Source organism: Hemitrygon akajei, chromosome 8 (genome assembly GCF_048418815.1).
Source record: "Hemitrygon akajei chromosome 8, sHemAka1.3, whole genome shotgun sequence".
In the NCBI taxonomy this organism is placed as follows: domain Eukaryota; kingdom Metazoa; phylum Chordata; class Chondrichthyes; order Myliobatiformes; family Dasyatidae; genus Hemitrygon; species Hemitrygon akajei.
In genome coordinates, this window is record NC_133131.1 from 83,812,206 (window position 1) to 83,837,008 (window position 24,803).

General features: G+C 38.8%; 1 protein-coding gene across 1 annotated transcript in view; it reads right to left on the reverse strand.

Annotated features, from left to right (window-relative positions):
• LOC140732022 (histone deacetylase 9) overlaps positions 1 to 24,261 on the reverse strand; it is a 471,024-nt gene extending 446,763 nt beyond the window's left edge. The window contains exon 1 of the mRNA XM_073054104.1: positions 24,207 to 24,261. Coding sequence (XP_072910205.1) covers positions 24,207 to 24,240 — 34 coding nt within the window. The 5' untranslated portion in view covers positions 24,241 to 24,261. The remainder of the gene's footprint in view (positions 1 to 24,206) is intronic.
• Between the last annotated feature and the right edge of the window lie 542 nt (positions 24,262 to 24,803).

Sequence of the window (24,803 nt, forward strand, 5' to 3'; positions counted from 1 at the left end):
CAGATCAATGTAGAAGGTTAGGTCAACATTTATTTAAGTTATGAAGAAAAAGAGATGATCTTTTGAAACATACAAAATTCTTAAGTGCATGCTGAGGTGGTATTTTCCTTCATTATGAGATCAAGAACAAAGAAGTGTACTTTTAGAATATAAGACGAAGAATGAGTTTTAAGTAATGTCACCACATGCCATCATCTTATAATATATTTCACAAAAGTAACCACACCTTAAGATAATTCAGTGAAGATGGGTAATACAGGATATTCCTGGGTATGATAGTAGCTGTGAAATTACAATTTGCCTTTTATGATCTTATTCACACAAAACTGAAATTAATATGAAAAGAAGATGCAAATATGTAATTGTCCATTAATAGCTGTTAATTCCTGAGAGTCATGGCCTCTGCATTCTCCTGTAACATAATAGTTTCCTTGTATATTTGACTCAGTATATTAGCAAGCAAATTCAAGTTCAACACAAGAAAATTTTATTCAGCAATCCAATCTATTACTGTCAACAGAAGATGCACAATCATCTTTATTGACATGGTAGAAAAATCAAGCACAACATTGCTGGAATAAAAATATAAAATGCAGGTAACAGTCAGCAAGTCACACAGCATCAGTAGGTAAAGGCTTTGGACCCGAAAACGTTATCTGTTTCTCATCATACAGATGCTGCCTGACCTGATGAGTGTTTCCAGAAATTAGTGATTTTATTTCAGATTTCCAGCATCTACGATTGATACGAGACCCACCCATGCCCTGAGTTAAGCCCTGCACTAGCCTCTGGATTGTACTCATGTTTTGCAGCTCCGTAATTCTCAGTGATCCAGAGGCCTCACAGCTCATAATGCCGAAAGTGATTTCCCCATTTCAAAACGTCTCTGATAATCATATCATTTAGAGCAGGGGTTCCCAGCCTCAGGTCCACAGACTCCTCAGTTAATGGTAGGGGTCCATGGTGTGAAAAAGACTGGAATCCCTGATGTAGAAAATGTTAATGAACCATGGGGACAACATTGAAATGAACAGCAAGGGACTGCATCGATAATGGAATGGCACAGACTCAGTGATATGTCTAGGTAAACTCACATAGAAATATACTGTATGTCCAAAAGATGCCAATATGAGCTTTCCAGCTATCCAGCAATCCAAAGATCAGTCAAACTCGAGCCAGTTCCTGCGACTTTAATATGTAATTCTATGACAAACTAAGTTTCAAATCTGCACATCTAACTGCAACCCAACAGAAATGGTTGATTGTGGCTCCCTCTGTAAGATGGACTGGCAACTTGCTGTATTTGTACTACACTCCAATGAAAGTGGTTCCAACAACAGTGCACTTGGAGAAATTTAATGCAATAGAATTTGTTTACTCCCATTGCTACAGTGGGTATTGTTTTGTGGACGGGAGTATTAGCATATAGCCTTGAGATCTGTAGTTTGTACACTACATTAGATGCTATCTTGCATCAGGAACTCTACATATGCAAGGCAATAACACACACCAAAGAACTGAGCTGAAATTGCTTTAAGCTGTGAAAGATGTTGTACCATTGTAGGTTTTCACAAATAAAACAAAGTGTATGTTTAATGAAACCTGTAACACATTTTATTGGACTCCCAAAGCCTAAACACAAAAGCACACTGAAAATCTTTACATAGTAACGTCATTACATCAGAGCACGTTCTTAAAGTGAAACCCCTGCTCAATGATGGTGGTTGTGAATTATGCACATTTCCCTTAATTACATTACTCTGCACCATCCCATGGCAAAGCAGCAATGGTAAGCATCAAACATTTTGAGGTCAGAGGTCAAAGGCTATTACCAAGGTGAAATGCAGCCGCATTCTTAGCAACAGCTTAAAGACATGACTCACCAAGAACCAAAAATGTGTGACAAGTTATAATTATTAAATGAGTAAGCTCCTTTGGACAGCAGAGTACGTTACAAACTATATTATTAAGATTTCGAATTGTCATTCAGTGTACTTTGCATGCAGCAAACCATTAAATGTGATTAAAACAAATAGCACCCACATTCAATTTATGTAGACCTAGAGGCTGTAATATGTATCAAAGAATAGATACTCTGAGATTCCTCCAATGGCTACCCTAACTCTGATTGCCTAAGTAACAAGGTTGTCATTCGCATAGCAAAGCAGAACACTGTAGCCCAATATTAGTAGCAAACTACTACTGCAATTCAAGCAGTCAGAATGAAAATGAAAAATGCTCAGAAACTTAATTTTGACCAGTTTGTCTGCTGACAGGTAGTGCAACACCAACAGAAAACCATTATCATGCCATCTATTTTTAGCTCAGATAGTGAGCTTTATATTCACACTACACCACATCAAGGCATTCCCTTTTAGCTTTAAACATTATTTAACTGAACTCCTGTATAAAATGAAAACAAATTAAAGTCAAATATCTGAGAATGCCCTGAATATGCCTATCATTCAGAAACAATTTGTGACTTCGCTGCTTAATTTGCTGACAAGGCTGAGCAACATTAAATCGGTATCACTGAGCTAAAAGAATGCACAGTAATTTTTCAAGATGTATGGAGCTGTTTAATTATATTGACATTATGCTCTATAAATAAAGTGCTTCTAAATGGACCTTAAAACTGAAAATTCGCATTGCATTTTGCCACGTGTAGCACCACTTGATTATATGCTGACATAATTTAAAAGCCAAATCAGTATGCAGTTAATACAGTTTTCAAACAGATAATATGTATTTTAAATTAGTTAGGAGCTTAACATCTGTTGAATTTTCCTTGAAAAGATAAATTCACAATGAGAGTGTGAGACATTGGGGTCAAGAACTCCTTATTGTTATTGGGTAGCTGTTGGTTTCAGAGCTCACAAACTTTTCAAACTTTTTCATAACATCAGCAGAATAATAAATTATTGTCTTGTGATTCCAGTCTATTACCTGTTACATACATGTTGGTTGGTAATGGGAAGAAATTATTGGAATTTCTCACTGCTGCCATGATAACTCAATTTCTGTATCTCACTACTTTTCCTAATTTCTGGCATCAATATAGTACCAAAGGAGATAATACTCATCTTGCACTTACAGGTCCAATGTTAGAGAAGAAAAGGCAAATGGGGAAGCACTATGTAATCGAAGATAATTGTTGTTATAATGTCCATTTAAATACAGTTTGGATCTATCATAAAAAGGAGAAAATACTTCATTGAATTTCCTATCTTTAAAATAAACTTTCAATACAATAAACAAATCAGAAATAAATTAAATTGATCCTGAGGAATATCTAATATTCATGATCCATTATTAACAGGCCTGTTTGGTCCAAAATAGTTTGCGCATCAAAATACTCATTATATTGATGTAATCATATAATCACCATAATTATACTATTCAATGTTTTTTCTTTTCACAATAAAGGCTCAATTTCATTTGTGGAAAAGTCCATTCAAAAGCCACTCCACAACTTAACAAGAACAGTAATTTTGTCACAGCAAATGCCTGAATAGATAGATAGATAGATAGATAGATAGATACTTTATTCATCCCCATGGGGAAATTCAACTTTTTTTCCAATGTCCCATACACTTGTTGTAGCAAAACTAATTACATACAATACTTAACTCAGTAAAAAAAAATATGATATGCATCTAAATCACTATCTCAAAAAGCATTAATAATAGCTTTTAAAAAGTTCTTAAGTCCTGGCGGTTGAATTGTAAAGCCTAATGGCATTGGGTAGTATTGACCTCTTCATCCTGTCTGAGGAGCATTGCATCGATAGTAACCTGTCGCTGAAACAGCTTCTCTGTCTCTGGATGGTGCTATGTAGAGGATGTTCAGAGTTTTCCATAATTGACCGTAGCCTACTCAGCGCCCTTCGCTCAGCTACCGATGTTAAACTCTCCAGTACTTTGCCCACGACAGAGCCCGCCTTCCTTACCAGCTTATTAAGACGTGAGGCGTCCCTCTTCTTAATGCTTCCTCCCCAACACGCCACCACAAAGAAGAGGGCGCTCTCCACAACTGACCTATAGAACATCTTCAGCATCTCACTACAGACATTGAATGACGCCAACCTTCTAAGGAAGTACAGTCGACTCTGTGCCTTCCTGCACAAGGCATCTGTGTTGGCAGTCCAGTCCAGCTTCTCGTCTAACTGTACTCCCAGATACTTGTAGTTCATAACTTGCAAATTACTTTAAGCACATTGTAGAAGAAAGCTGCCCACATAGTCCTCTGACACTGCAGTGAAGCTCTTGGTTATAAAGAATATAAAAGGAGCAGAGGTATTAAATAAACTTTTTGCATGAAGCATAAAAAAAACTCCTCAACTAAGAGTCCAATGCAACCAAAGAAGTAAAAGGAATGGAATCAGTATTAGTAAAGAAATATTACTGGATAAATGAATGAGGCAGAGAACTGATAAATTTCAAGAACATAATGATCTACCCTTCAGGATATTGACAATTTTGGCTATAGAAATTGTGGGCAGCTTCCAAGATTCCAGATTTTTTCTTGTTGATTGGAAAGAAATAAATACGCTGCATTATTTAAAAAGGAAAGTGAGAGGAAACAGGAAACTACCAACCTCTAAGACTGACATTGGTACCTGGAAAATGCTGGAATCTGTCGGATGCATTAAAAAGACATAAAAAATAATGAGTAAGCAGGGTCAACATATTTGAAATTCCTTGAGGATAATCCAGTAGATGGGGGTTGGGGGCAGAAGCCAAATGGATGTGGAATATTTAGATTCTCAGGAGACTTTGATAAGGTCTCATACAGGAAGTTGTTGAATAAATATGGATCACATGGAATAGGAGGTAATATACCAGTGTGGGGAGTAAACAAGAGAAGGAATATATAGATTACTTCCTGAAGACTTTAAATAATATGTTTCATAACATGCACGTCAGCTCAGCAAAAGCACATGGCATAAAATGGGAAGGATATGATGATGGCTGGCCAAGAGAGGTTTATGATGAAGGCTTGTTTCGTTTGGAGGAACGTGACCTTCTCTAATAACTAATGATGAACCTTTGTTTTTTATGACCAACATTAATGACTTTGACATGTGGGTCCAATCCACAGAATTTCTAACATTGCAGACGTCATAAAATTTAGCATTGTTGTAGATTATGAGGAAGCTAGCAATAAATTATAGCAGGATGGAGATCGGCTGGTGAAATGGACAGGAACATGACAGATGATCTTTAGTGTAGAAAATGTATACAGAATAAAGAGGACTAGTGAGCTGCTCTTGTAGAAAGCCAAGATTGATTCTATGGGCGGAATAGCCACCTCCCCTGCTATGACAATTTTATGACTTCTTATGATCACATGATTATAGGTGGATGATGGAGGGTGTCAAGGGATGACCTATTTTCAGTGGCAGTGTTGGGAGGGGGGTGGCTAGACACTATCCTAATGTGTATATTTGGGACAGCAGGAAAACAGATAAAATAGTCAAAGCCATGCGCCTACCCCTCATAAGTAAATGCATAAGAAGTAATCAAAGTCACTATTTAAATCTTCAAAATGCCATTTTTTAATGTCTGTATTCTGGCTGGTTCTGATTGTCCATGCAATTAAAATTAGATAGAGCTGCAAGCACTGCATCTTCTGTTGAAGTCAGTAACTTTCAACTAAACTGGGTGGAACAGGATATCAAGATTCTAATCGATTCATAAATGTTATCTCTATGTACACTCTGCTACTACCTATTTAAAAGAGGACCATGATATAATAAAAGTGCTTACGCATATGAGATTACACAATAAATGTATTACTTACATCAATATACTGTTGCAAATTCAAACAATTTTGTGAATTCACTCAATGTCTAGACAGATGGAATTTAGTCCGAACAAATACAAGGTGTTGCTGATGCACCATCAATAACTCACGCTGAGACGTAGGAAGTGAGGTATCGGCTTTTATTGACTGGAAGAATGAACAACACTACATCCTGGGGAATGAGGCAGAGCAACAGGCCACAGTCGCCTTTATACAGGGGTCTGTGGGAGGAGCCACAGGAGCAGTCAGCAGGGGTCTGTGGGAGGAGCCACAGGAGCAGTCCAGACAGGTATATGTAGTTCACCACAGTTGCATTTTTGGAAGTCAGATGGTAAGGCTGTAAGAAATATTGATGAAAAGGGGGATCCTGGGGTTTAAGTCCATCTCATCAGATCACTTTTGCATTGGGATCAGTATGTCACTACCTATACTTGGGTCACTACACCAGTCTACATGTATAGCAAGGCCTGAGTTCAATGCACTCTAATCATTGACTAGGTTGTTGCAAAGTAGCATTTGAACCACTATTATCTATAGATAGCTGATTTAGGTCAGAGTCTGTAAATTTTAGTTGACCAGAATTTGCTAACTACAGATCCCCGTAGTGCCTCTCAGTCCATCTGGCTGGTAGTCTGCTCAGCTGGGGCTCCTACATCCCCCCAGCATAAGTGGATCTCAGAATAAGGTGATGATCTTTTTTCAAAACATAGTCCCTTTATCTGAGTCACCGAACCCATTCTACCCAGGAAGAATGCATGCCAGTGTCTTTGCTCCCTAATAAGTTTAAGAAGATTCAGCATGTCAGTGGAAATTCTGGCAAACTTTCAGTGGAAAGTATTCTGACTGGTTGCATCATGGCCTGGTTTTGAAACTCTAAGACACAGGAATGAAAAAGAAAGTTACCACTCTGTTTGATGCAACTTCTTAATCTCGGCCACTTGCAGATTTCTGACATCTTTGGATATATGAAGTCACCTTACATAATAATACCCACTGTTGCATCTGTGTAAGTACATATACATATCAATGAATTAAGAGCATGCACTCAGGAGATGGCTTTAACTGGTGTATTCACATTGCAGCGAGAGAGAGTGCAGATCAATAGGCATGCGCAGACAACAGATCAATTTATCAGTCCATACATAGTGCTAAGAGAAGTCATTGCTCTAAAAAAAGATCCATGCATTACACTTCCTCCCCCTATAGATTAATGTAACATAAAGCTGTATATGTACAGAACATTCAATTTCCCTTTCACAAACCGTATTCAAATAAACATGCTTTCACAATAATGGTCCATAACTAACTTCACTATACTGAAATTCCGTTTTTTGGGTGGCACTGTTTCTTTCAGGGTAGTGTCTCTGGATCTGAGAATGGCATCAGGCTTGGCAGGTGTCCTGTCAAAGAAAACATTCTCATTTGCCGGTATCATTCTGCTGTCAGTGACGAGGTCATCACTGAGGACTAAGTCCAGTGACTGTAATGTGTCCGTCTTGTTGGATGCAATCGACTCAGGTGCATTTTGCGGTTGAGCATCCAGTATCTGGCTCACATGATGTCTCCATGTATGATCACCAACATTCACTGTGTACATCAGTGGTCCAGTTCTTGTAGCTCTCCTACCAAATGTCCACCTGTGTTCTCGGTAATCAAGCGTTTGGACTTCCTGTCCAACCTCAAACTCCCTGTTGATTTACTTGGCAACTGGTTGAACTGTTTATTCTGTACCTCCCTCCATAGGTCTGGTTTCAGAAAGTCTATGCAAGATCTCAGATTCCAGCTCATAAACAGGATTTTAGGTGCTTGACTGGTTGTCACAAGAATAGAGCTCTGATACACGAAAATGAAATTATCCACCTTGTGCTATAGGGAAATGTCCTCCTTGTCCATCACTTTAATGGACTTCTTGAAGGTTTGGATAAACCTTTCAGATAACCTATTTGTTGCTCTGTGGTGATGAGATGACTTGAAATGTCAATGCCATTTTTCTTCACAAATAGTCTAAACTCTTCTGGCGTGTATTGTGGTCCATTGACAATTTGTTCAGGCAAGCCACTTCTGGTGAAAGAGTCTTTTCTGGTGTTGTTGACTTTATCTCGTGGCCTAGTGGATAAGGCGTTGGTCTAGTGATCTGAAGGTCACTGGTTTGAGCCTCAGCTGAGGCAGCATGTTGTGTCCTTGAGCAAGGCACTTAACAACACATTGCTCTGCAACGTCACCGGTGCCAAGCTGCTTGGATCCTAGTGCCCTTCCCTTGGACAACATCGGTGGTGTGGAGAGGGGAAGGCTTGCAGCTTGGGCAACTGCCAGTCTCCCATACAACCCTGCCCAGGCCTGCGCCCTGGAAACCTTCCAAGGCGCAAATCCATGGTCTCACGAGACTAACAGATGCCTATATATGACTTCATCAGTACGATCCCCAGCCATTTTGAATGAGCATCCACATCAATCAGAAACATGGAGTGCATTAATTGGGCCAGCAAAGTCAATATATACTCTTTGCCAAGGCGACAATGATCACTCCCACAGATGTAACAATGCCAGTGGGGGTGCATTTTGAACTTTTTGGCATCCTGAACAGCTTTTGGTCAAGTCTTCTATCTGTCTATCTATTCCCGGCCACTACACATCAACTTCAGGTGAGACTCTTCATATTGACTGTACCCATGTGTCCTTCATGCAGATTCTCTAACACTCTGGTGCGCAGTTTCTAGGGAACCACAACACAAGATCCACACATCAGCATCCTTTGACACACTGACAGCCAGTCTCATCTCACTGAGAACTCTGGAAGCATAGGGTTACTATGAGCAGTCTGCCCTTGCATAGTAATTTCATAGACTTTTGACAATGTCAGGTCATTCCTTGTTTCTCTTTGTATTTCAGAATTTGTTACCGACAACTGGTCCACCAGTGCAGTGTGGAACCCCTCTGCTGGATCACAGAATGAAGATTTTCTTTTTCACTTGCCAACACTGGAAGATGTGAGAAGCATCAGTGTTACTGTGTTGTTTGGTACCCTTGAACTCTGCGTCATAGGAGTGGGCTCCTAGGAAAAGTGTCCAGATTTGCAACCAGGTAACAGACCTACTGGTTCCTGGGATTGAAAATGGACACAAGGGGCTGGTGGTCCATCACTGGAGTAAACTTTTGTCCATAGAGGTAGTGGTGGAACTTCTTTATTCTCCATACTAGACCAAAAGCCTCTTGGTCGATCTGTATGTAGTTGCATTCTGCGCACATCAGTGATCTTGAAGCAAACGCAATTGGACATTCAGATCCATCTTTCATAGTCGGTGAAAAAATGGCTCCAGTGCCATAGGGGACACATTGCATGCCAGTCTGATAGGCAGAGATAGGTCATAATGGGTGAGCAGTTCATCTGGCAATATTAGTCTCTTTGTTTTCTTGAATGTTGTTTCACATCTTTCTGACCATTCCCACTTTGTTCATGTTTGCAACAGTGTTTTCAATGGGTGCAGCACTGTAGCATTATTTGGAAGGTAACATTCTATTGCTGGGACAAATTGGTGGAGTTTGAACCTGAATGTCAGAGAATATCACCAAATGCACCGAGAGTTATGGGATGATTACATGATGAGACAGTGAGAGGAAAGAGTAAAACAATACAGAGAAGGCTGTCAAGGATGCTAGTACCCTTGCTAACAAAGGGACGTGTGAGTAACTACATAATACATAGTGAAAGATACACGACTAACAAGATTAAAGTGAAAGTCAACATGGCAATGACTTCAGTTGGGAAAGTTGCCATATTTGATAGTGCTAATGAAGACTGGCAGTCATATAGTGAGAGGGTTGAAATGTATTGTAAGGCACATGGCATGGATGAGAAAATGTAATGGGTGCTAAAACTTACAAGCTCTTACACAACCTAGTAACTTCTGAAAGGCCAGCAAGCAATCCGTTTGAGGAAACAGTTACAATTTTACAAAATCACTTGAGCCCTAAACCACTGGTAATAGCTGAGAGATTTAGATTTCACAAATGGAACCAGTCAAAGGATGAAAAGTTTCAAACACTAAACTAATCAAATGCATAAAGTATCCAAATGTGAAATGGAATCAGACAACACAGAGTCTGACAAAGGTGAACTGTCATGCCTAGTACTGCATAGTGTTACTGAAGCAGATCACAAAATCATCTGGTTCACAATAGACTTATCTCGTGTAAAACTGAAAATGGAGCTGGATACAGGGTCAGCTTTGTCTATAATTTCAGAGGGTGACTGCAACAAACTGTTTTCTAAGCTACCATTAGAGAAGACCTCAATGATGCTAAAGACCTACCGAGACAAAAAAAGTGTCTCCCAAAGACAAACTGGTGAATGTTATGTATGGAGGCAAAACACAGCAATTACAGCTTTACATGTTAAAAAGTGGAGAACCAGCACTTTTTGGACATGAATGAAACATAGAAACATAGAAAACCTACAGCACAATACAGGCCCTTCGGCCCACAATGCTATGCCAAACATGTACCTACTTTAGAAATTACCTAGGGTTACCCATAGCCTTCCATTTTTCTAAGCTCCATGTACCTATCCAACAGTCTCTTAAAAGATCCTATTCTATCTGCCTCCACCACCATTGCCAGCAGCCCATTCCATGCACTCACCACTCTCTGCGTAAAAAAACTTACCCCTGACATCTCCTCTGTACCTACTTCCAAGCACCTTAAGACTGTGCCCTCTTGTGTTAGCCATTTCAGCCTTGGGAAAAAGCCTCTGACTATCCATGCAATCAAATCCAACTAGACTGGTACACAATCAAAGCTCTCAATGTGTCATCAATAGCAATTGCAGCTGTTTAATGTTAATGAGAAAGTGTTTGAGAAGGGGTATCAGTATGAAAGCCAGAATTGAAATGGATGAAGCTGCACAGCAAGATTGCATAAATCGTGTCCAGTGCCTTATGCACTATAGTGTAAACTGGAAGCTGAACCTCCGAGTTTCGAGGCATTTGGCATTCTCTCCAATGTTGAGCAGAGCAGTTGGGCCATGCCCATTGTCGCGGTGATTAAGAACGGAAAAGCTGGAGCTATTCACATATGTGGGGATTTCAAAGTGAGCATCAACCCGGTCGGTTCTGCATACTGTGTTGTACCCCCACCTCAAATAGAAGACATTTTTGCTCCTTTGGCAGGTGTGGAAAGGTTTACAAAGTTCGAATTGGCACAAGCCTATCTGCAAATGGAGAATGAGGGCTCAAGCAGGAAATTCCTCAGAATCAACACTCACAAGGGACTGTTCCAGTATAACCATCTTGTCTTTGGTGTCACATCAGCTCCAGCAATTTGGCAAAGAGCAATGGACCAAGTGTGACATGATATCCCATCTTCATCGCCAATTTGTTGTGACTGTGCAACTGCATATCAATTAAATAAAAGCACACACATGGGAGATGCCTTTAAATGGTGTATTCACATTGCAGCGAGAGAGAGATCGGATCAATACACATGCATAGACAACAGATCAATGCACATAGGTAAGTTAACAGTCCATATGTAGTGCTAAGTAAGGGGAGTCATTGCTCTATGAGAAAGAGATCCATACAGTAATACCCATAGCATATTGACACCAATATTCCATTGGAATCAATTCAAAATGAAATACAAGAGAATGCAACACTTTTGTTTCACATACGCAGTCACTCAGATGGCAACTGATGCATTGATGTATTCTACAAAAGGTGAATTCTGTGGATAATTCAAAGGACACCCTTTCATCAAAACTGAAACATGAAAAAAAAATAAGAAGGCATTAATTTTTAGAAATTATCAGGGGGATAATTAACTCAGCTGAATTATGTGCAGCATTCTCATGACTGTTTAATAAGTCTATCAAGACATGGATGTGGCCTATAAACCTTCAATGCTAAAGGTAATTTGAAATTCTAAACAAAATAACCTGAACCACATGGAACAACATTGCTTCTCCTAGTTCCACAGCACTCTTCATGGCTCCAGGCACCCACTCACTGTCACTTTCCACTTACTTTCCTTGTCCTCTTCTCTCAATATCCCTATTTGCTTCTTTGGCTGTACAGGAAGACCACTGCAATAAGTCAAGCAGTCAGGTGCTAAAAACTAAAACAGACAAACTGATTGATTTTAAGAATGGATTTAAATCCCAAGGAAGAAAAACAGCTTATATATTCTGGATAGCAAAGGCAATTTATATTTTTTTACCATAACAAAAATATTTGGAGTATTTTTTTATTATTTGAGATGAAAATCTACAGTCTGATCTTGAATATTAAGGAGCCAAACAATTCCAAAGAAAATCACATCTCACGGAGACTGCTATGACAGCAACATTTAATTGTGAAGGGCAACAACTTTGAGAAGAATGCACACATATCACAACAGACCAATTTGCAATTATATTAATACAGGAATCCCCAGGCATGTACTCTGGATGAGCTGATCCCCAGTGGTGGAGGGGAGAGGGTGGACTGAAAAGATTTGTAATAAATCAGGCAAATTTAAAAACAGGTATCCAATCACAAAGGCTAAGCAAGAAAAATGGAAAGCTCTAAAGGGTAGAAAAATAGAGTTCAATGAAATGTGCCTACCCAGCCTTGCCAAGGTCAAGTTAATGGGCTGTGGTCAGTGCAAACCAGAGCCTTATATTTTTTATCACTGACTCTTCACTGAAACATTTACGACTCTGCCAATGTGTGAATGTCATTATCATGCAATGGTTTTATAACCCTAACAAGTATATACTGTGGACCATATACTTTATTCTAACGGATTTGAGTTCAAGTTCAAATTCCCATTTAGCAGCTATTATTCTCATTACGAGTTTCTACTTTGCTGGGTATCTTGAGTCCTGATAAAGGTTGTCAGCCCAAAATGTTGATCGTTTATTCCCCTCTTATCAATGCTGCCTAACTTGCTGAGTTCCTCCAGCATTTTGTGTGTGTAGTTTATTATTCTGCTGTTTATTTCCTAATTCTTTTTTATTGTACATCATTCTCCAGTTGTATTCTTGTGGCAGTTCATCTAAAACAAAATATTAGAGTTTCACCTCTTTCAGGATGTCTGAAAATAATTTATAGCCAACAAATTAACTTTTCGAAGATATGCTCACTGTTGTAACTTAGGGGCTATGGCATCAAGTTTAAAATCACCAAACAACAATCTAATAATGACTGGATCATCTGTTTTTAGCTACATTGGTTGAATGTAAAACATTGGTAGAATTCTGGGCTAAGCCACTCGCAGCAGAAAATCAAGCATAGGTCCCTTCACATTTGTAGGAGCCTCAAGTTAATAACTAAGTAGAAAGACAGTGACCCCAGCAAGTTCCTTAGTTTTCAACTGAAATGTCAGCCTAAAATTTTGTCCTTGAAGTGGAACATGAATCGAAACATTTTGAGTATGAAAGAATGCTTGCCACTCATCAAGGAGTGATTCACTGAAGATACCAATAACTCTAAAATGGCATTGTTTCTTTGAAAAAAAAAGACACCAGACTTCTGCCCTGCCTGTACACATTTAGACTCTGAGAAAATATCTACTCAGGGTATATGTTTCCTCCACAACTGGAAGATATCATGTGAAAAGAATTGCCATATATGATAATGAAATTGGACCAAGCCTTATTTTCTGCTAACTATAGAAATATTGGCCTCTGGGGCTTGTGCTTTAGAAGGCTTCAGCTTGATATAGAGTAGATGAAAAGATGGGAGCCATTTTAGTGATTGATGTGAAATTCTTGAATCTATCAGACAGCCATTTTCCAGCAACTACCGGATGGATTTAATCTCAAAGGTCACGAGCATAGCTGCATTTTGCTGTGAGCTCAGGGACCAGGCCTGGAGCTCAGTGACATTCTGACACCTGTATTTACACCTCCTTCATGATCTTTATTCACTTGGCCAATCCAAGAAGTAGGTTTTTCCTAAAGCTCCTAGATCATGCAAATTGCCCAAAAGTGAAAAGACATGAACAGCTGCTTCCTCATACTCAAAAGTCTTTTCCTGTGAGTACCAAGATGAGAAGTTTTATTCATAATCTAACTTACATTGATGGCGGAATCTTGAATAGAAATTATCAGCCAATACAGGCAACAGAGTTACTCAAGCTGTATCATTTAAGAAGGCTTACAACAATGCAAGATGACCACAAAACAGATCTATATAATTCTGATCTGACGAAAGATTATATGGGCAACAGAGAAAGTTCAGAAAAGATTGATATGAATGATTTTTGGGATGCTAGGTCTGTCTTATGAAGAGAAATTAAGTGGGGCACTCCTCCTTCTTCAGAGCTGAGAAGAGTAAAAGATTACCTCATTAAAGCATGCAATATGTTATAGGAGATGACAGGATAGATGCAAAGTGGGTACTTCCTCTCTAAGCAGCCTAGAATAAGTCACATTTTTAACATACAGAGTAGCCTATTTATGACTGAAATCAGGAGAAATGTCTTCACTCTCATTGTGATTCTTCAGAATTGTCTGCTTCAGAAGGTTATGAGGCTCAGCCATTGACAGTATGCATAACAGAAGTTCTTAGATTATTGAATATTAAAGAAATTGAGGGATCTGGAGATAGGGCAGGAAAGTGGTCTTGTAATAGAAACAGCTGGAAGGTGGAGAAGGCTCACATGGTTGTATAGTCCAAACCTTTTCCTATTTCTTTTATTCTAGTGCTGATATATTAATCAGAAAACCCATTTGGATCTCCACGGCCTGCTTATTCACTAACAACCACAAGCAGCTGCCATGTAGCATGCAACCTCCTTCACCTAATTCAAGTCCTTTGCTTCCAGTGTCCATTTCACAAAGGAATCATTTTTGCGTAAGAAAGGATGTTTTATGCTTGGCCTGATATTAATTTTTGGTAGGTTAAACCTACATCAATTTGCCTCATTAATTTTATTTCTCAATGTCTCATTAACACAACTAAACTTGTAATGTTGGTGTAAAAACACCTCAGTAGGGTAGCAGTTAAAGAAATGCTATCACAGCTCGGGGCGTTCTCGTGTTCAGAGTTCAATTTTAGTGCTATCTGTAAGCAGTCTGTACATCTTCCCCATTGAATATGTGGGCTTCCTCCCACAGTCCAAAGACTTATAGGTTAGTAGGTTAATCTGTCAGTGTAAGTAGACCTGTGATTAGGTTAGGGTTAAACTGATTTGTCAGGGGTTGCTGGGGCAGCATGGCTTGAAGGGCCAGAAGGGCCTCAGTCGATCAATAAATAAAATTACAAAGAACTTGTATACAGCAATCTTCTACAAAAAAAGAGTCCAATCATGATCATATAATTAGATTATTTTGTGTACTGGTTGAAAGATAAATATGGACCAGGACACTAGGGAGAAATCAATATTTTCCCAAGATATAGCCAAGAGATTTTTTCTACCTGAGCGAGCATGCCAAACCTTGGCACAACTTCTCATTTGACCCTAACAAGCATTAATCTTTCAGCAATGAATTGAAAAGTTAACCTACATTTTTTACCTACATATTTCTGGTGTGTGGGAGTTTTCACAGCCAAGAGTAAACAGTCGAACTTTCAGGCCTGATAAGGGATCTCAACCCAAAACGTTGGCCGTCTACTCTTTTCCATAGACCTTGTCTGGCATGATGAGTTCCTCCAGCATTTTGTGTGTGTTGCTCAAAATGTTGAGTGTTATGTCACATTAGTTACTGTGGGCTATAATGCTTTAACTAATATGATGTAACATAATTACTGCACCAAATAATATTTCACCAAAGCCAATTCCTAAAGTGTAAGTAACCCCTACTGAAATCAATAAGCAATCTCATTGATTTTAAGACAAATATTTAAAAACAAAAGTCCAAGTTAAGTCTTTTTAACCTAGTTGGAGAGAAGGCTGCATTTCAAATTACTTCAGGTAACTTTCTGAAAATGAATTATGCTTGCTCTTTGAATGGAAAAGAAATAAACAGATTGATCCTGTAATTTCAAAGAGAAGAAATTTGGGCCTATTTAAGCTCCCTATGTGGAAAGGAGAACTCTTTGCAATTCCTCAGAATGAGGTTACAATTACACAGATGCAGGAAAAACAGGATTTTTTTTTACTCTTTTCTTTTTGTATGGTCTGGCCTATTGCCCAGGACCCACAGCCTTGCCATTAGCAACACATTGCACAGAAAAAGAAACTTACTCTGATTTTATCTGCTTCTGAACTACCACAGCAAGCCGTTCCCTTTTGTTCTCCCCCACACTCCCTCCTAACAAAATCTAATGTGTTCTCTCCTTTCCAATTCTAACTATTAAAATGCTAACTATTTCACTTTCCAAAGATGCTGCCTGACTTGCTGTGTGTTTCCACTATTTTCTACTTTTTCAGCACCTGCAGTTTCTGTGTTTTCAAGTGCCAGGAAATCTTGGTAATGAGCCAGCAGTGGTAGATTGGGCTTGGATCAACTTAACTTGCAGTAAGTATGATAACATTAAATCTGCAACTAATGTCAAAAAGAATCCATCTGTGCATTCTTGACTTGTGATGGGAAGTGCCTAGTGGAATTTCTGGAGAGACATCATTAAACCCAGAAAACCACAAAATTGTGTATTGTATTCTAGAAAATGACACTTAACATAAAAGAAATAACAATAGCCTTTTATTGGCAGGTAAATTGAAGCAGGTAGTAAAATGAGGAGTGAGGTCAGTTGCTGTAAAATAAAGTGATCAATAGATAGAGGGACAAAGTACGTTTGGAATATTGTGGACACACAAAAGTCTGCACAATTTAGAATCTGGAACATAAAAGCAATTTGCTGGAGGAACTCAGTGGGATAAGCAGCATTTCCTGTTTATTAGCATAGGGGTAACTTTATATAGCTGTATGAAATCATGAGGGGCTTAGATAGGGCGGATGAAAATATTCTTTTTTCCTAGGGAAGGGCGACCTAAAATCAGAGGGCTTAGGTGTAAGATGAGATGTGAAAGATTTAAAAGGGAACTGAGGAGAAACATGTGTCATTTGTGACAAATCAAATCAGAGAGAATGGTGGCCGCCAGCAAGTGTCATGGCCCTAACTGTGCTTCTGGGGACAATGTAGAATTCCCGTAACTCACTAACCGTAACCTGTTATGCCTTTGGAACGTGGGAGGAAACCGAGCCACTTCAGAGGAAACCCACACAGTCACGGAGAAAACATACAAACTCCTTACAGGTAGAATGAGGACTTGAGCCCTGATTGATGACCGCTGGCACGGTAACAGCATTACGCTTACCACTATGCTAATGTGGAGGTGAGTATATGGAATGAGCTGTCAGAGAAAATGTTTGAGGCAGGTACAGTCAAAAGGTATTCAGATGTGTACATGGTTGGGAAAGGTTTAGGGGGACATGGGCCAAACCTGGACAAATGGGGCTACCTTGATGGGTACCTTGGCTGGCGATTTTCTCAAGGTGTATTTCTCTATGACTTTAGATAACTGGGGCCACAACTTGGACATTGCTATGCAGAATAAAATCTCCAGTTTTGCAGATTACACAAAGGGAGTACACTATATAATGAGGAGAGTAGTAATAAAACACAGGAAGACATGGATAGGGTACATATGTGAGTATGCAGCATGTGAAAATTAAAAACATTGAGCATAAATTTGATGCACTTTTACAGATAGAATGGAAAATAATAGCCTGAAACTGGGTTTGAAAAAAAATGTATGCTTCTTTTAAATGTATCAATCCCACAGAAAATGTACTTTGCATTTGACTTGAGTGTTTGAGCACATTTTTAGAGAAGTATTGCCCTCTGGGGAAATGGAACAGCCAGAATCTCTTGTCATTCTTCTCTTGTGATGACATCATTAACATACAGCCCATTAGCTTCTTGCATAGTAGTTGGACTAAACCTTCATTGTCCACAATGAATATAACTATAACTTCACACTTTTGGGAACCATAAGTAAACTGAAGGTTTGGTACTGGTATACAGTCTATAGACTTTAATTTCACTGGTTCTCCCAACATTGATTTACAGATGCTGTTCTTTTGCAGGTAGGCCACACTGAAAAACAATGCAGCAATTCTACACTTACTGACACATCCTCTGGCCCTAATAAATACTCTGGCTCCTTTGCGACAAGGGACTCAAGTAGATGTCTGGGGTTGGCCACAGCAAAGGCCAACAGTGCATCGTTTTACCATTTTTCCATACTACTATCCCCTCCCCAAAAAAATCCCTTTACATTTTCCCCTCCCTCTCAGCTTTCTATCCTCCTTGCCCTCCCCACTTTTCTGTTTACGCTCACTGCCTGTGTGGCTGCCTCAGATGAGCTCTAACCTCACCCTCCAGAAAGTGGCCTAATGATTCAATCTGCTGTGAGCTGGTGCAACAGCTTAAAACTACAAATTCAAAAGCTTGCTTCCAGTTTTTAATGTACCATTTCAGTAACTTTTTATTACTGCCTCATTTGACATATGAGCATACATTTAGCACACCAATGATGGGTATAAAGAGTGTGCTGGAACAGAGGGACCTGGAAATATAAATATTTAAAGACCTGAAAAATGCAATTCATGCAGGTATAAGAGTTAGTGAAGTGCATCTGATACTGGGATTCGTAAACAGTGACTTAAAGTAAAATAACAGACAAATAATTTTGAAACGAAACCAAGATACTACAGATATTTGAAATCTAAAATAAAAACAGATAATGCTAGAAATAAACAACAGATTGGGCAGCATTTCCTGAAGAAGAAACAGAATTAGCATTTCACATTAATGACCCTTCATCAAAAGTTAAGTAGATTTTTATACAGAACATTGGTCAGCTAACTACCTCCACTTCTGATCACTGCACTTTCACAAGAATGTGAAGATCTTGATAAGGTGTTGGGATTCATTGGAATGGATTCTAAGGATGAGAGATTATATTTTTAAGGGTAGATTGGCATCAATATGTTGGGTCAAATGCCCACCTTCTCTGGAGAAGCTAGCAAAATGTTTCTTGAAAAAAGATGAAGGAGGTATACAAGATCGGGACTGGTTTAGGTGAACATTCCCCTTAGTGAATGGTTCAATAATCAGGGGACTTAAACTTAAAGTTTTGGTTAAAAGATACAAGGGAGATGTGAGGAAAGTGTTAACAGACATTAGGAACAATCTGCAACTCACTTCTTCTAAGGATCATGATCAAAGTTAATTGGATAGACACCTGAAGTAATAATGTACAAACCTATGTGGAAAGATTAGGTCCATGGGATTAGGGGATCTGCTCAGCTAAAGCCTGCAAAAGCTTGGATGCACCAAATTGCCACAGAATGATATAGCTATTCAATTATTCCAATTCTACGATCATATGGCCTACAGCATGTGAAATAATAATAGCTTGTGGCGTGGAAAAAAATGAAGTGTATTCAGGTCAGTGTTACGATAGTGATGGGGAATATCAATAAGCAGGCCAGGCAAATTGGGAAATCAGGATGGTACTGGATCCCAAGAGTGGGAATCTGCAGAATGCCGATGAGATAGCTTTTTAGAGCAGATTATGGTTGAGCCCACTAGGGGAAAGGAAATTCTGTACTGGGTGTTGCATAATTAACCAGATCTAATTAGGGAGCCTAAGGTAAAGGAACCCGTAGGAGGCAGTGATAGAATTCAGCCTGCAGTTTGAGAGGGAGTCAAATATATCAGTATTACAATGGAGTAAAGGGAATTCAGAGACATGAGAGAGGAGCTGGCCAAAGTTGCTTGGAAAGCAAAGAGTTAACATAAGAAGAGCATTTGATGGCCTGTGCCTATATTTGCTGGAGTTTGGAAGAGCATGGGAGGATCTCATTGAAATCTATAAAATATTGAAAGGTCTGAATAGAGTGAAAGTGGGGAGAATATTTCCTATAGTGGGTGAGTCTAAGACCAGAGAGCATAGCTTCAGAATAGAGGAGCTTCCATTTAGAACAGAGATAAAAAGGAATAACTTTGGCCAGAGGGTAGTGAATCTGTGGAATTCAGTACCACAGACAGCTGTGGAGGCCAAGTCATTGAGTATAATTAAAGTGGAGGTTGATAGGTTCTTGATGAGTCAAGGCATCAAAGATTACAGGGAGAAGGCAGGAGAATGGGATTGAGAGGGAAAATAAATCAGCCACGATAGAATGGTGGAGCAGACTCGATGGACCAAATGGCATCATTCTGCACCTATGTCTTATAATTGTAAGGTTTTATAGGATTACAAAGAAATAAGATAAAAAGATACCATCATTTTTAATAGACTCAAAGACAGCTCCAGCCATGGGTTCAGTACAGTTGTTCACAAATGTCTCTTTCTGGGATTAAGACATGTAGTCATACATATACACTGCAGTTCTTTGTTCTTTTTTCCCCATATTTTTAATTTAGGCTTTGGCAGCAAAGCCAGAATGTTTTACCCATCCTTAATTGTTTTTGAGAAGTTGATGAACTATGACAATCCTCTGGTTGAGGAACTCACACAATATAGTTGGATGAGTAATTCCAGAATTTAGGCGTGTGATGATAAAGAAAGAGCAAATATAGTTCCAAGTCAGGATGATGGTAACTCAGAAAGGAACCTGCATATGATGGTGCTCATATGCACTTGAAGATTTTTTTTCTTGGTAGTGCAGATCACTTAGTTGGTGAGATACTCAGGAGAGTACTCTGGGTGATAACGGCAATGTATTTTGTATATGGTACAAATTACAGTCCAACTCTTGCTTCTGCCTTGTAAATGGTGAAAAGAATTGATCACTACAGGATACCTACCCGCCTTCAGACTTCCTCACGCAGCCACAGCACAATTAGTTTGACTCTCTCTTGTTGGAAATGGTCATTGCCAACACTTTCACGGTGCTAATGTTAGTTACCATCTATCAGCTCATTGCCTGAATGCTGTCTAGGTCTCAGTGTGTGTAAGAATGATCTGCTTCATTTGCTGAAGAATGGTAAATGGAGTTGAACATAATGATATATTCACACTTTTGACCTCATAATGCCCTGAGTTATGAGCTACCATGTCCATTAAGAAGATGAGAAATGAAGCAATGCACAGCATGTTAGAATAGCTGGCGTATGGATAAACTATGAACTGTAGGTGTAGAGTTGCAAAAAATACTAATCGTGGGAAGGTGAAATTAACACAACAATAACTTTTGATTGATAGGTGTTGTTGCTCAGTAATTAGTGGGAGTGGGGTTCCTCAAGCAGAATCCATGTCTAGGAATGCTGTTGATGGAATATAAGCAAATTCAAGCCATTGAAATATTTCACTGCACTGCATTTAGATCCAGAGCATCACTTCTGGCATTATTTGGTGTATCTATCTGATTTCATTGCCATGTGCAAATATATCTCAAGATCTTCCTGGCCCCAAGGATAGAGCATGACTTTCCATTGCCAAAAGACTCTGCACAGCATCTGAATATCTTGAAGTCTGCTCTTTCCCAAACTGGCTATTTTCCATGTCAATATGAATCTTTTCAACAACTTTCATCAGCAGTCTCATCCATGATACACCTCCCTAGTTTTCATCCCATTTACACTAAGCAGGCTAGCACATGCTAGTCTTAATTGGTATTAATCAGTCATGCACACAGACTGGAAACTGTAATCTTGATAAGCAGGCAATAGAAAGCGTGCATTCTGCCTGTATTATAAACAATTAGCACTAGTTAACCTCACAATGTAATATATGTCTATTTTCAGGAACTGTCTAGTTCGTCCGGTTTGAATTCGGTTCAGTATTTAGTTAAAAAAAATGATAAATCACAAGCACATATTGTAACACTTCTGCGCAAATTACTACAACACAATCACAATACAGAAATGAAAGTGTCCTTTTTAAAATTAACCCAGTATCTGTATGTCTGAGTCAGGAAGTGAAGGCCAAAGCACTGCACTTACAAGAAAATGAAAGCTTTGTGAATAGAAATAGTATTATTCACAGACATATTTAGAACTGTCCAGATAGTTTTAAGGTTATATAATGTTGACCTGTAGACCAAGATATAGCACTAGCTGGCAGAGCAGTCTGACCTTCACCTACTCATGTTTCTAACTTTGTTCTTCTCTTGATAGTCTTTGTTTTTACTCAGACATCACATGACAAATGTTACCAGGCCAATAACCTTAGGTAATAAGCTTGGAAATGGACATATCAGGCTCTTAACATTATGGGTGATCAAGTTCAACAAGATTTCCTAGTTCACTTTTAAATTCAGTCAAAAAGTAAAATCTTAAGTTCTTGTTTTTTTAAAACTCTTTTCCAGGACTGGATTCACATCAAATATACTGTTTCCAACTTAGAATAATGATCCCAGTGAACAAGAGATCAAAATTAAAGCATTCTCATGCATGTGACTCAGCTCTGCACCAGTCAATATATTCACTTGTGCCAGATGCTTTTAGCAGATTTTTAAATTATCATGCAGTGCTAAACCTGAGGTGTCAGCTGGGGATTGGGTATGGGAATAACATACTTTCACTTGGCAATCAGCTAAAAAGCCTGGTATGAAAATAGCCAAATTAGGGAAAACTGGTATTCTTATCAGGGCATTATAGTATCATTCAAATGAAACTGCCTCATGGGAACCTCTTTGTTTATTGCCTGCAATTAGGAGTCTCTCTCAATTATTGAAGCAGAGTTCCTCTCCTGGGATGACACCAATTCACCCAGAAATATAACCACTTCAGCATTCGATACACAGTTATTGTGACCTGTTGTTCATTCAACTATTCAGAATCTTACAACGGGAGTCATTTGACTACTTCTTGTTCCTCAGGAAGGAGTTAATTTGCTAATTATTGTATTAAAGTCTCTAAAATTTACTAAATGCATCAGAGTTGATTATAATGTATTGATGATGTAATTGGAGACACCTTGAAATGTCTTTGACAGGTAGAACGATACCTGTGGGAGAATGGACTGGGGCTGTTGATTCACTTTCAATATTCCTGAAAACACAATGAACTGCAGGGTCATAAGGCAGCATGATGGTGCAGTGATTAATGTGGGTTCAATCTTGATCTCAGTTTGCGCATTCTCTCAATTAACTGTCTGGTTGTCCTCAGAGTGTTCCGGTTTCCTCCACTTCCCACAGATATGTTACCTGTTGGTTGCCAATCAGAAATGGCCCCTTTGTGCAGGTTAATGGTAGAAAGACTCAAAGGAGAGTCGATGGTTCTATGTGAGAGAAATTAAGTTGTTGAGTACAAGGAATTAAAGAGAAGTGGGAAAGGGACTAATGGCTGGGAGCTGGGAGCCAGAATGGTGTCAATAGTTTGAAAGTCCACTTTGTATATAAAATCTTTTTTTTGCCCAGATCTTTGTAAAAATGGGCAGACAATTCATGTGACGATCTGATATATAAAAAAAACAAAGATACTGAAAGCGATCCAACAAAAACTCCACCAGATTTTCTGATTACAGTTGCCAATTTGTTTGCATTAAGCATGCTAAAGGGAATATCAGAACAAGACATTATTACTGCTGAAACTTTGATTTTAAAAAAATATCCAAATAATACCTATCAAAACTGCATGTGAGAGGTGGAACATACTTGAGCAATGTGAACAGTGATATTTCTCTCATTACCCATATCATGGTTCTAACATAAAGAGACTCAACTAACAGTCAGATTGCAGCTATTAGTTTTTGACCATCTACTTCCGAGCTCAGTTCTATTAATACTTCATATCAAGTCATTCCTACATTTCCTTCTGTCTCAATTGTTACCACATAAAATGTATTTCCTTTATTATATATCTAAACATAATGTTCTTTTATGATAACATTTTTAATTTGTTTACATCATGTGATAGTACTGGTACGGTAGCAGTGCAACAGCGTAGGGATAGAGGAGTGAAGGAGTATCAGCTGATGGATAATTGTGATTTTAATGAGCGCAGAACCAAACATACATAGTTCACATTTGATCAACCACCATCGGAAAAGGCAGACATTTTTTTATTTAGTAGTTTACTGCTGAATGTGAGAAACTGATTATCTTTTGAGTCAAGCCTGCACAATCTGAATGCAATTCATGCAATGATAGAGTACGGGCATGACACGAGTTTCCCTTGCACCAGAGTTTTGTACCAAAAAAAAAGCTGCTGGTAATCGGTAAAGTCATTCAGTATTTGCTGGCACTGCTACTTAGTGACACGCTGCACACATAAAAAACATTAAACATTTTACAAAGTGAATAGAATCTCTATATTTGAGTCATTAACTCAGCATAGTAATTTTTCTCAATGTGCAAAGAGTATGCAGTTTGGAAGTTTCTCATTTTCCCACAGTGTTAACAACATTAATTCATCAATTATCATTGTTTTCCATCTTCTTACCATATCTTGTTCAAATATAAAGTGTAAACAGTTAAATATATAATCTTAATGAAAGAAACAACACCCTAGAAATCGAGAACTCACCAGTCCTACTTTTCATCTCTCCTGAGAAGCTCATCTAACCTACAGTGGCTTGCTCATTCGAATACAAGTTCTCAGGACCCACGTTACAGCCTTTTTGCACCAGCAGCAGCAGAAATCAGAGGAAGTGGTTTGTCGACGCCAATAGCTGCATTTACCAATTATGGCCCTCCCACTCGCTGATGGGAGCACCTGTGCTAACTGAACTCAACATGACAGTAAATACTGATTGATAGAATGCACATAACTATACCAAAATACTGAAGAGTGTAAATATAATATAAACAAATCTACACAACTAAATATCACTCTTCCAGGTACATCTTTAATAAAGTAAATGCTGTTTTGGTATCTCCTAGATCCTATTCTGACCCTGTGAGGAATGATATTTCTTTTCCCAAGGATTTATAAAATCATTCAGACTGTGAGCAGAACTAGGCCACGACTGTTAGAACCATAGAACCGTTGAACACTACAGCACAGAAAAAGGCCTTTTGGCCCTTCTTGGCTGTGCTAAATCATTTTTCTGCCTAGTCCCACTGACCTGCACCTGCCCATATCCCTCCATACATCTCTCATCCATGTACCTATCCAAGTTTT